The sequence below is a fragment of the Pempheris klunzingeri genome, chromosome 10, assembly GCF_042242105.1.
Source record: "Pempheris klunzingeri isolate RE-2024b chromosome 10, fPemKlu1.hap1, whole genome shotgun sequence".
Lineage (NCBI taxonomy): Eukaryota > Metazoa > Chordata > Actinopteri > Acropomatiformes > Pempheridae > Pempheris > Pempheris klunzingeri.
This window is the reverse complement of record NC_092021.1, coordinates 27,462,497-27,475,687: the sequence shown is the minus strand read 5'-3', so window position 1 is coordinate 27,475,687 and position 13,191 is coordinate 27,462,497. Positions and strand designations below refer to the sequence as shown.

At 43.8% G+C, this 13,191-nt stretch overlaps 1 protein-coding gene across 1 annotated transcript in view; it reads left to right on the top strand.

Annotated features, from left to right (window-relative positions):
* LOC139208920 (titin-like) overlaps window positions 1–13,191 on the top strand; it is a 186,561-nt gene that overhangs the window by 52,402 nt on the left and 120,968 nt on the right. The window contains 14 exon segments of the mRNA XM_070838697.1: window positions 55–333; window positions 455–742; window positions 851–1,129; window positions 1,221–1,502; window positions 1,664–1,942; window positions 2,302–2,580; window positions 2,740–3,018; window positions 7,002–7,292; window positions 7,448–7,735; window positions 8,048–8,167; window positions 8,925–9,207; window positions 9,328–9,511; window positions 10,009–10,089; window positions 10,677–10,944. Of these exon segments, the coding sequence (XP_070694798.1) occupies window positions 55–333; window positions 455–742; window positions 851–1,129; window positions 1,221–1,502; window positions 1,664–1,942; window positions 2,302–2,580; window positions 2,740–3,018; window positions 7,002–7,292; window positions 7,448–7,735; window positions 8,048–8,167; window positions 8,925–9,207; window positions 9,328–9,511; window positions 10,009–10,089; window positions 10,677–10,944 (3,480 nt within the window).

Below are 13,191 nucleotides of genomic sequence, written 5' to 3'. Positions count from 1 at the left end.
CCAGCAATAATTTAAGGATTCCTTTAGCTTAATGTCTTCTTCCCTAATTTCTAGAACCTGCTGCTATTGTGGATAGCCCAGAGTCCTTGAATGTTAAGTCAGGAGAAAATGCAGCTCTTGAAGTCACAGTGTCTGGCTCACCGGAACTAAAAACTAAATGGTTCAAGGATAACAAAGTGATCTCTGCTAGTGCCAAGTACCAGATGTCCTTCACAAAGAAAGTTGCCACCCTGAAGATTCGGTCCGCAGATAAAGCAGATGCTGGAGAATATAAGCTAGAGGTTACAAACCACGTTGGTACAGCCTCTTGCAAAACTAAGCTCTCTGTCTCAGGTTGGTGGCCATTAAATACATGCCTTTTCACAAACTTTCTTATCGTCTTATGAAAGTAGGATCATTTGAATTAGTGGTTAGTTCAGAAATTCCTGACAAGTTGTTGTTTCTTTGACAATAGATAAATTGGTTCCACCAAGTTTCATAAGGAAGCTGAGAGATACTCACCTTGTTGTGGGTAAGCCTGGTGAGATGGAGTGTAAGGTCACCGGCTCTGCTCCTTTAACAACTTCCTGGTTCCACAACGGCCAGGAGATCAAGACCGGGCCAAACTACGACATTAGCTGCACTGATAATAACTGCAAACTGAGAGTTCCGACCATCAAGATGTCTGATTCCGGCAAATACACATGTAAAGCTGTAAACGCTGCAGGAGCTAGTGAGACCAGTGCTTCGATGAATGTCACAGGTCAGTAGATGTTGAAGACAGAACATTTCAAGGATATTTTCTGGGATTTGGCCTAATCACAGAAACTTTATGATTGTCTTACTACAAATCTTTTTTACTTGAACGCAGAACCTCCAACTTTTGTGGAAACACCGGAAGCGAAGGAAACATTGCCCGGCAAAAACGTGTCTTTCTCTGCTAAAGTGAAAGGCAGTGCCCCCCTGAAAGTCAAATGGTTCAGGGGAGCCAAGGAAATGCAGCATGGAAGAGGCTGTGAGATTAGCCTGAAGGACAACATTGCCACTTTAGCGCTTAACAGAGTTGACCAGTCCCATGATGGAGAGTACACCTGCCAAGTCATTAATGATGCAGGGAAGGAAAGCTGCCCAGTTCACCTGTTTGTGAAAGGTTTGTTAGCATGATAGATATCTTTTTTTAATCATTCGTACACTCTAGAAAGTAAATTTTCTCTAACTGATGATGGAATTACCTCTCTCAGAACCAGTCCACTTTGTGAAGAAGCTGAAGGACGTTTCATCTGAGAAGGGAAAGCCTTTGAGACTTGAGGTCACATTTGCAGGAACCCCCAGGGTAAATGTGACCTGGATGAAGGATGGTAAATTCATCTGGGCCTCATATAAGTACAATGTGATCACCACGGACACCTCCTGCATCCTGGAGGTTCTTTACTCGGACAGGATGGAGGCAGCTGGTAGATACTCTTGTGAAGTTGACAACGGAGTCGGAAGTGACAAATGTGAAGCGCAAGTGTCGATGCTAGGTAAAATTATTAACATGTATATTATTATGCTTAGTTTTGTAGTCTCAGTAATAATTCATGATGATTCATTTATTCATTCAGTCAGTCATTAATTAATTCATTTGTTCATCAAAAACCCAACATCTGTAGTTATTCTAAATCATCATCATCTTTCACTTCAGAACGACCATACTTTGTTGAAAAGATGGAGCCAGTGGAGGTAACTGTGGGTGAAGCAGTTACTGTGAAATGCCGTATCGCGGGAACCCCTGACATCTCTGTAGCTTGGTTTAAAGCTGACGGACAGCTGCGCAAGTCCAACACTTGCTCAATGGACTACGCTAAAGGTGTCGCCACTTTGAAACTGATCAAAACAACCAAGTTCGATCACGGCGAATACGTCTGCAAGGCAGAGAACCGGGTCGGTTCAGCCTCTGCCAGCTGCAGTGTGATGGTGAAAGGTGATGCTCATTTTCCATACTTCTTTTTTCTGTATTCATGAATCCTGCTGTGATTGTGCATCAAGACATATTTTGACCAGTTGACTTGTTCAATGACAATGAAAGTTAAAAGATCAGCCAGTTATATCTGTTAATGGGTCTTATCCCATAGCATTTCTCCACCTTAAAGGTAGTTTCTTTTTATTAGACAGAAGCTGTACTAAAGATGACCTCTATGCAACTCTTGGAAAAATACTACTGCAGCTTTCCAATAGTTTTCTACCACATTTTTTGATAGATACATTTCATCCATATTAGCAAAATTAGCTTAGAGGCACAGAAATGCATGGCAACATTTCTAACATCACTGCTTCTCTCAGAACCTGTGCGATTTATCAAGAAGCTGGACGACACCACTTTCATAGTTGGTCAGCCGCTGAAACTAGCCTGCACATACACCGGAAGTCAAAGGGTCCATGTCACGTGGAAAAAGGACAGCAAGCTGATTTGGGCCTCATATCAGTATAACGTTAAAACTACTGATTCGACCTGCATCCTGGACGTCCTCAACAGTGACAGGCCTGAGGCAGCTGGAACGTACAGTTGCGAAATTTCCAATGGAGCTGGAACCGACATCTGCCACGCTCGTGTCAGCCTAGGTAATGTCACAAACTCTTAACCCTCCTTCTGCTTTCACTTCATCAACTAACTGTTGAGTAGGCACAAGAGGTTGTAATATTAATCTAAAACTAAAAAATGCCTGCTGGCATAACTTCATATAGACTTCATGCAACTAATTGAACCATTACTCCTCTCAGAACCGCCTCACTTCGTCAAAAAGCTGGAAGACACATATTTCAGACTCTGTGAACCCTTGACCCTCCAGTGCATTTACACTGGAAGCCAGAGAATGAGCGTGACCTGGAAAAAGGACGGCAAACTAATCTGGGCATCATATAAGTACAACGTCAAGACCACCAATGACACCTGCATCCTGGAGGTCCTGAACAGTGACCGACAAGAGGCCATCGGAAGATACACGTGTGAAATTTCTAACTCCGCAGGAACGGATATCTGCCATGCTAATGTCAAACTAGGTAAACCACCTTAACAACTAACCTAATCACCTCATGAGAAGCCACGTAACCAGTTTGTTTAAAAGGCTCAATACCACTGAGTTTGTCTAACACCAGCAATGCTAATTGATTCCTTAGAACCGGTTCGCTTTGTGAGAAAACTGAGAAACACCTTCTATAAAATCGGCCACCCTTTGACACTGGAGTGCACGTTCACCGGCAGCCAGAGGGTTTATGTCAGCTGGATGAAGGATGGCAAACCCATCTGGGCATCATACAAATACAACGTTAAAACTACCAACTTCTCCAGCACCCTGGAAGTTCTCAACAGTGACCGACAGGAAGCTGTCGGGAAATACTCATGCGAGATTTCCAATTCAGAGGGCACTGATATCTGCCATGCTATGGTTAAGATAGGTAAAGCCAGCAACATGCACCTCGTCACCACTATTTTTGTTGATTTCAGTTGATTTGAAATGAAAAAAATCTTAAATTATAGCAAATCTCCTGCAGACTAATCCTGTCATATAAACATGCTGTGACATAAAATCCTGCAACTAACACCACCATTACCTCCTGTAGAACCTGTGCGCTTTATAAAAGAGCTGGAAGACACAACTTTCAGACTTGGCAGGCCACTGTTGCTGTACTGCGCCTACAGTGCCAGTCCCAGCGTCTACGTGAGCTGGAGGAAGGACGGCAAACCGATCTGGGCCTCCTACAAGTACAACGTCAAGACTACAGATAATTCCTGTGTCTTGGAGGTTCTCAACAGTGACCGACTAGAAGCAGCAGGGAGATACTCCTGTGAAATTTCTAACTCTGAGAACACCGCTATCTGCTATGCTCAGGTCAAACTAGGTAAAACATACAACATGAAGGGTCAAAGTTAGGGCTCATTGTTTTCAGTTTGTATTTTTGTCAAACAAAAATGTGACTTTAGCAGTGCTAGGGCAATCAGCTTCATCTATTAATGTTATGATACTTGGCATTAGTCTGTTCTGTGAATATTATACTGAATACGATTAGAATAAACACCACTAAATTTGTCTTGAATGTGAAGAATTTTGTGAAAATATAAGTAACACACAAATCTGATTACAGAAACATCATTTACACACAAAAAATAACTTCAGTTTTTCTTTGAGCCACCAGAGCTCCCAGTTTATAGTTACTGTGGTAAATGTTCCTTTCAGAGAAAGGGAACATAAATTAGTTTTTTTGTCACGGAGAATCATTAAAAGCTGAAAACCATGAGCCCCATCTGTAGTTTTAATTATCATAATCATCTTCAGATAATCTCACTCTCGCTTTTCTCAAAAGTTAACTTCTAATAACTAACATCCTTACCTCTCCCAGAACCTGTGCGCTTTGTGAAAAAGCTGGAGGATGTAACCTTTAGGATTGGACAGCCTCTGAAGCTTCAGGTCACGTACACGGGGAGCCAGCACGTGCACGTGAGCTGGACTAAAGACGGCAAGCCTGTCTGGGCTTCTTACAAGTACAACGTCAAGACTACAAACAGCTCCTGTGTCTTGGAGGTTCTCAACAGTGACCGAGAAGAGGCTGCTGGGAGATACTCCTGTGAAATATCAAATGCTAGTAGCTCTGCTATCTGTCACACACATGTCAGACTAGGTAACTGCCCCCTAACATCCTCTCACACTGATTTGCTATCAGGTCAGGCTACTTGATATGACTAACACCGGTGTTGCTTCTCTCAGAACCTGTGTGCTTTGTGAAAAAGCTCGTGGACACGTCTTACCATCTGGGTGAACCGCTGAGTCTGAAATGCACGTTCACCGGCAGTCAGCATATGCACATCAGCTGGATGAAAGATGGCAAGCCAATCTGGGCTTCGTACAAATACAACGTCAAGACCACCGATTCCTCGTGCGTTTTGGAAGTCCTAAATAGTGACAGAAAAGAGGCAGCCGGGATCTACTCTTGTCAAGTTTCTAACGCAGAAGGTTTTGCAGTCTGTGACACATATGTCGTTTGTAAGACCTCTAAGAAAGGTATAACCCCCACCCAACCACAGCACTCTCCTCATTTACTAACACTGAACATTAAAGGACAATTAGTGTTTCAAACCCAGGGTCATCCTCCCACATCCTGATGTCTGAATGACTGGTAGGTACTAAACGTGTTGGAACTGGTCCAATAGATCACCTCAGCCAGCAGCCACCAAACGGGCTGCAATGTAAAATGATGGTTGCTAAAATCCCTGTTTTAGTGAATGTAGTCTGGTGTGTGTGCTGTTTGTGGTTAAACCAAAAGGATCTTCCAGGTCTCTCTCTGTAGGGATCCTTTCCATGATGCTGTCACACACTTAGAATAACACTCTGAGCCTGTCAGTGGATCAAACAAGCTCTTTTAGTGGACCTACTGTGATCAGGTGCAGTTGTCCCAAAGGATCACGTTGCAGCCATTGCAGCCCGTTTGGTGTCTGCTGGCTGAGGTGATCTACTGGACCAGTTCCAACACTTTTACTACCTACCAGTCACTCACACACCAGGATGTGGACACAGAGGACCAGGGTTAGAAGCACGGAAGTTATCCTTTAACATAATTTGATTAAGCTAACTGAATTTCATTAACTAATCATAATGAAAGATTCATATTTGCTTCTCTTTACTCACCATCTTCACGTCTAACAAACATCACTGCCTCTCACAGAACCGGCCCGCTTCATCAGGAAGCTGGAAAACACCACCTTCAGAGTCGGGAAACCGCTGATGCTTAGAGTTGCGTTCACCGGTAGCCCGAGAGTGAATGTGAGCTGGAGGAAAAATGGGAGGCTGATCTGGGCTTCTTATCAGTACAATGTGAAGACCACAGACTGCAGTTGCGTGCTGGAAGTTCTCAACAGTGACCGCGAAGAGGCTTGTGGAAGATACAGTTGTGAAATTGCCAATTCGGAAGGCTCTGATATCTGCCATGCTTATGTCAAACTAGGTAATACTAATCAACAACACAATGCTTGTAGTTATCACCATTCATTCCATGCATGAAGTGAATAATTGAAGTAAATACTAATGTCACTCACATAGCCTCTTAATCCCTGTAGCCTTTCTTACCTTCATGTACAGATAAATCTCCCTTCGTGCACATAGCCTTTCTTTCTGTGCATAAAAATATCTTCGGGTTCCTTCGGATATTGCGCAGCCACATAGTGTTTCATCCTTCATATGTAAAATCAGTGGTTTCTGTGACTGATGTCAACATTGCCTCTCTCAGAACCTGTGCGATTTGTCAAGAAACTGGAGGACGTCAGCCACGAGCTGGGTAAACCTCTGAGGCTGGAGTGCACTTACACCGGCAGCCAGAGAGTCTACGTGACGTGGAAGAAGGATGACAAGCTCATCTGGGCTTCTTACCAGTACAACGTCAAAACCACAGACTCCTCCTGCATTCTGGACATCCTCAACAGTGACAGAGCCGCAGCGGCGGGAAAATACACTTGCGAAATTTCCAACGCTGAAGGAACTGACACCTGTCATGCTCATGTTAAAATAGGTAACACAGTAACCAACTCATTCCCCATAATACTAACGTTAACCTCCAGTGTAGCCATCGTGTCACGTAGTCCTGTGTTTGTCGGTAACTAGAACAAATTTTGTAACATCTCGACAGTCCTGGATTACGTTGTTGTTGTGTTTGAGGTTGGCTGGTCCTGTGTTTGTTCAGTTTGGAAGGAACAGGTTTTTAATGTATCAGAGGCTGAAAGCATGTTCTTCATGTTGTTATGGTTGGCTCAGGTCAATATTTGCTTGAAAAAAGCATTTGTATACAGGTGGATGTATTTGTTTACAGGGTGGATATTCTGTATTTGCTGGCTATGTGTTGCAGCTTGTTTATATGTTGTCTCACGTTCTGTGGCTCTCTGTTATCCCCAATGCCGTGGTAAAGGCCCGCTGGCCTGGTGAATGATATACTCTGACTATTTCCCCACCAATTTTACAATATAGCCTGATTTTCTTCACTTTCTCCTCCACCAACAGAGCGCAAAGTCCCTCCAAACTTCACCAAGAAGCCCTCTGAGTCCATGATGGATTCTGCAGGTAAGACGGTGAAGATGGAGGGCCGGTTGTCCGGCTCTCAGCCACTGACGGTCACCTGGTTCAAGGACAATAACGAAATCTACGGATCAGACAAGTACGATGTGAGCTTCAAGAACAGCATGGCTGTGCTGTGTGTCAGAGACTCCTCCGTCTCTGACAGCGGCGTCTACATGTGCGAGGCCTCCAATGAAGCTGGCAAAGCTTCATGTAAGGTTTCTCTCAATATCTCAGGTAAATCAGATTATCTTCGTTATTTTACATTTTTCAATAATTTATCTAAAACTGATCGTGATTGAGCATGATGTTTTGTAGCATGTTCCTTTAAAAATTAAAGTGATAGTTCAGATTGTTTGAAGCTGGTTGCTTCTTTCCCGTCCTTAACTCAGAAACTGGCCAGGCCCCTAAATTTGATGTTCCTCTGGAGCCGGTGACGGTGAGTGAGGGGGAGAAGCTGAGTCTTAAATGCCACGTCATCGGCTCTGTTCCAATAACCATCCAATGGATGAAGGACAGGAGGGAGCTGAAGTCCAGCGGAAACACCAGAATCACATTTGTTGGAGGGATGGCCTGTCTGGAAGTCAGCCCGGCCTCAAAGACCGATGCAGGGGATTACCTCTGCAAGGCCAGCAACGCTACCGGCAGCAACTTCTGCAAGTCCAGGGTCACTGTGAAAGGTGATGTCATCAGTTTGTTGTAACAGTTTTACGATATTGTGTAGTGACAGGCCATATTTTTCACAGTAAACAACAAGAAATACTTACTGATACAACGCAAATGTTGCCAAATTGAATTGATAGGTAAAAACTTATGGGCGGTTAAGTGTCACATTATCTAAAAGAAACCCATTTTTCATTATTGTAATTGTGATTTGGGGTTAATTATGCTAATAAAACAGAAGAATTGTTACTTTAATCACAGGTTTGAGGCTCAGTGCCCTTCTCTGTGTCAGTCAAATGTAGCAACACTTTCTCTCTGATTTCCTTCAGACAAAGGAGCCAAGGCCGCCCCCACTGAGGCCGCCCCAACCGAGGCTGCCGCTGCCCCGGTCAAAAGGCTCGACAATCTTTTCTTCATCGAGGAACCCAAGAACATCTCTGTCACAGAGAGTAAGTGGACTGTTTGGACCCCAGACTGTTTTTCATGAACATTCACTCAGAGCTGCCGGCAACCAGGGAACTCAATGATGGATTTAACGTCAGCTCCTTTTACGCAGCCTGTTCAAGGCAGAAATGCTGCGCCGTTATTCCACTGTGGTGGTAACAGAGCTGAATAAACGTCTGTGTAAAACGCGTGAATCAGACCTTGTGACTCCCCATACCTAAACCTAACCAATCAAGGGTTAGATGGGCGGGACTTTCCTTCGCTCATCCTTCAGTTAATAGCAAACTCAAAAAAGAAGAAGAAGGACCAGAAGAAGACGAAGTAGTTAGCAGCTAACTTTCAGCAACTGAATATGCCGACAAATTGGGGAGTTAACAAGGTCCATATCCTCTCAGCCGTGTCCAGGAAACATCACGCTAGTCACCAAAAGTGTTTGTTACCCATCACGCCTCTTACTTCTTCATAAGTATGCTTGGATTGTTTAGTTCAGTGTAAAAGTTTTCTTTTCCGAAACATCCAGGCAATATTTGAAAAAGACACAAAAGAGAAATGATCTGCATCTTGTTATATATGTGTTTATATTTGGTTGCTTGTAGATCCCTCTATTGAGGTTTTGTCTGGATAGTTCACTGTAGATAGAAAGGTTCAGGGTCATGGATCAGGTAGGCTTGTCTTCAAAGAGCTGTAGGACAATAATGCAGTAGACCAATGGAAATATAATATAGAAATGTCACTGAACGTTTGCTTGTTTTGTCTTTGCAGAGGGTACTGCAACCTTCATCGCCAAGATTGGCGGCGACCCGATCCCAAGCGTGAAGTGGATGAAGGGCAAATGGAGGCAGATCACCCCTGGTGGTCGGATCTCCATTGAGCACAAGGGCCAGGACGCCAAAATGGAGATCAGAGAGGTGACAAAGTCCGACTCTGGTCTCTATAGATGTGTTGCCACCAACAAACACGGAGAGATCGAGTGCAGCACTGAGATGGACGTCACCAAGAGGGAGGAGGTGGAAGGAATGGGAGACTTAAGGACGAGGCTGAAGAAGTACGACATGCTGATTGTTCCAGAGCTTTTTCCTCTGTGGGATGTCTGTAGATGTTCTGCGTCTGTGTTTCAGGTGGTTTTTGAGACATCTTCTCTGATGATGTGTTTGATGTTTGTCAGGACTCCCTCGAAGCAAAAGAGTCCCAAGAAAGACGAAGAGGTTGATATTGTGGAGTTGCTCAGAGGTCACGACCCTAAAGACTACGAGAGGATTCTGCGGGAGCACGGCATCCATGATTACCGTGCCATCCTGCAGGCCGTCGAGTTCCTGAAGAGGGAGAAGGAGATGGAGACTGGAAAAGTGGTGAGAGAGAGAAACCTTCAGATATTTTACTGAGCCTGTGGTGGTTCAGCTGGAAGATGACATGTTACGATTCAAATTTTGATTCAAAGATATGACTACTCAATGATGATTATATGATTATATTGTCTTATAATATGATTATAAGATAAGATATGGAAGCATCAGCACATAAGTGATGAACCTTTTTTTTTTTTTTTTTAAATGGTTGTTAAAGGAGAACTCTCTGAATTACTACTTTTCACCTGCTTTGATCAGGTGAAGTTGACCCAAAGGATTACAGTACTGGACCAATTCCAACACTTTTAGTACCTACCAGTCATTCAGACACCAGGATGTGGACAGACAGGACCCAGGGTTAAAGCACCAGAGTTGTACTTTCCCACAGTGGAAAAGCGATATTACAGTGTCTTAGAGATGTTTCTTTATAGTGGTGAAGACAGAGATGAAGCAATGTTGCCTTCACTGACTCTCATTAACTATCGTCTCTCCTGCTGCAGGAGTTGGAGCGTGGGGGCCGTGTTGAAGAGGAGGACATGGCACGACTCATCCAGCAGCTGGAGGGGCGCGTCGGCACAGAGGTACCCAACCAACAACCACCGCCATGACATCACACTAGAGCTGATACTGGTCCACCCAAACAGTCCTGGACAGAGCATGTCACCTTCACTTCCCTCACATCCAAAATCCCAACTGCTTGAGTTTGATTTATTCACTAAAATATCTCTAAAGTTTCTCAGCAGCAGTGAATCGTTTGAAGATCATTTTTACTCTGGTTTTGGCCTCTCAAGTTACATAGAGACCTGTTGTTGGGGGTTTAGGCAGCCTGAGAGAAAGAAAAGACAGGGATGAAAACAGGCGCATCCACCTTAATGAATTTTAAGGTTTTTAATCTAAAGAGAGATGGCAGGACGGTGCTTTTTATAGCGAAGCTGAATATCACAACATATCAGGTCTGTATTAAGGAAACTAAATGACATTCCAAGTCCTGTATTAATCATGCAGCAATCTCCATTATTTATATAAATGTATAGAAATGGAGGAACTTCCCCAAACTTCATTGTGCCTGAAACCATCCATTTGATTTTCATCTGTGGGGACTTTGGGGTCTCATTTAAACAACACGAGTGTGTAAAGATGGATGACTAAACAGATGTTGACCCTTCAGCCCGTCTCCGTGGTCGAGGACATCACCGACCAGACAACCGATGAGAACCAGAGCGCCACCTTTGAGTGCCAGATCCGTATCAACTACCCGGAGATCACGCTCACCTGGTACAAAGGCACCCAGAAACTGGACAACAGCAACAAGTACGAGATCGGCAATGTGGGCGATCGCCATTATCTGAAGATCAAGACCTGCCAGGCCAAAGATCAGGGCAACTACCGCGTGGTGTGTGGCCCACACATCTCCAACGCCAAGCTCACCGTCACAGGTAGGAGTGTGTTTGAGCTTCCTGTCCTCTGCCGTGGACGCCTGTTTGTTCGTCTGTAACACGTCCTCACGTCCCCATCTTTGTTTGATTATGAGGAGCTGCTCACGGCACAGGTAAGCTGTCCAACTCCACTCTAACATGACTCCGACTGACCTCTTTGAGCCTGCTGGTTCACTTTACCTTTGTGTTCTGTGGATTCCTGTTTCCTGTTGTTGTTCTGTGCTTCTTACATGTTTAACTTAAAAAACTCCAAACAGGAAAGTTAAGATGTAAAACATCAGGAACGGATTGTAACCTGATTCTGTGAGATGAGAGGCTGACTCTGACTGTCTGCTTCCAGCCGATCAAATTCAGTTCACTAAAAGCATCAGAAGCATTGAGGTCGATGAACGCCAATGTGCCACCTTCGAGTGCGAGTTGTCCTTCGACAACGCCACCGTCACATGGTACAAAGACTCATGGGAGCTCAAAGAAAGCCCCAAGTATAACTTCAGGACTGAAGGCCGACAACATTTTATGACCATCCGCAACGTCACGCCGAAGGACGAAGGTTTGTTCAACTGCAAACTGCAATGTCATTCAAAAAAATCTGCCTCGTTGACCAATCAGAAGCCGTCCTGACAGAGCTGAGCTGTGATTGGATGGAGAGTCTAAAATACAGGAAGCTGTCATAGTTTAGAGTAAAGACTGTTTCCACAGTTACAAGCAGAGGGGAGATAACAAGTACATTTACTCTACTGCTGGATGTTTGAGGTACTTTTACTGTACGTTCTATTTTATGCTCCTTTCTCCACCACATCTCAGAGACAAATATTTATGATTCTCTTCACTGCATTTATCCAACAGCATCCTGCCCAACAAGTACTTTTACTTTAAGTACATTTATCTGTCAATACTTGAATGCAGCACTTCAACTTGGACAGGATTTTTACAGTAACACACGTGAGCCCAGCAGTAGGCGTGCAGATGAATTTTGCCACTTCTGGGGTGATTTTTAGTGAACGTGGCTTCATAGACGACCTTTAGCTGACCAGCATGAGGTCATGTGATCGGCGCTGTAACCTTGTCTCCACTCCGTCAGGCGTTTACTCCGTCATCGCTCGTCTGGAGCCGATGGGAGAAGCTCGAAGCACCGCTGAGCTTTACCTGTCAGGCAAAGGTGTGTAGCCTCGTGTCATAGCTGAATCAGATCAGTGCGGCTCGGTGTGCCGTGGTTTAATGCTCTGCCTTGTCCTTTCACAGAGGTTCAGTTAGGACGGCCTCCTCACGGTGAGTATTTTAAACCGGGGACAGTAAAACTGAACAAGGCTTCAGCGATTTGATTAAAGTAACAATGAAACAGTGTTTCAACTGTACAACAGTGTATCAGGGCCTTTGGAGGTAAAGAAATAAATAAGTGCGTAAGTAGCTGGGGGGGGGCGTGATATTCAGAAGAAAGATTCTGAAATTTAAGTCATAAATGTGGTAAAGTCTAGTCTGATGAGGCTTTTGACCTTTTTTCTCAAAGATTTGTGACTTTAATCTCAGAGTATTCTTTTTCTTGGAACATTACGACTCCCCTTTAATTATTTTTGTATCTCCAATGATCCTAATATGTTGTTGTCAAGGATGAATTCATAAAACAGACCTGCTATTAGCAGATTGGTGACATTAATAGAATTTCACTGTGAAACAGAAGAACTGAGAGGTTTTACTGTCACGAGACACATTTGGTTCAAACGTTTTCGTTTACTTCATCTTAAACTGACGTCGTGTTTGTGGCTGAAACCTTCAGACGTCCCGGACTCGTCGGTTTGTGTCCCAGAAACAGCGTCAATGGTTGTTCGAGGTGAGTCTGGGACAGTTTCCACAAACCGAACTGATCTTTAACTCCTCAAAGCCGAAGTCGCTCCACCTCTTTCACTCATAAATGTCTTTTTCTACCATAAGATTCCTCCGAATTTTATCACTACGAGGAGCGAACAGAAGTGAGAGGTACGAAAAACTCTGAGTTATCAAACCAGAACTAACTGTCATCATCAGTAATCCGTGTTTCAGAAATATGTTTCTGCATTTCATCCATCAAGGTTAGACATTAAACTTTAACCTTCATCATCATCATCATCATCATCCTGTAACTCTAACTAATGAATAACTATGTGGACGTTTTGGACTCTTTAATTCAACCATCATCTCTCCTAATACTCAAATATCAACATATGAAGCCGTCTAAAGTCACAACTCAATAATTTCACTTTAACAACGTAC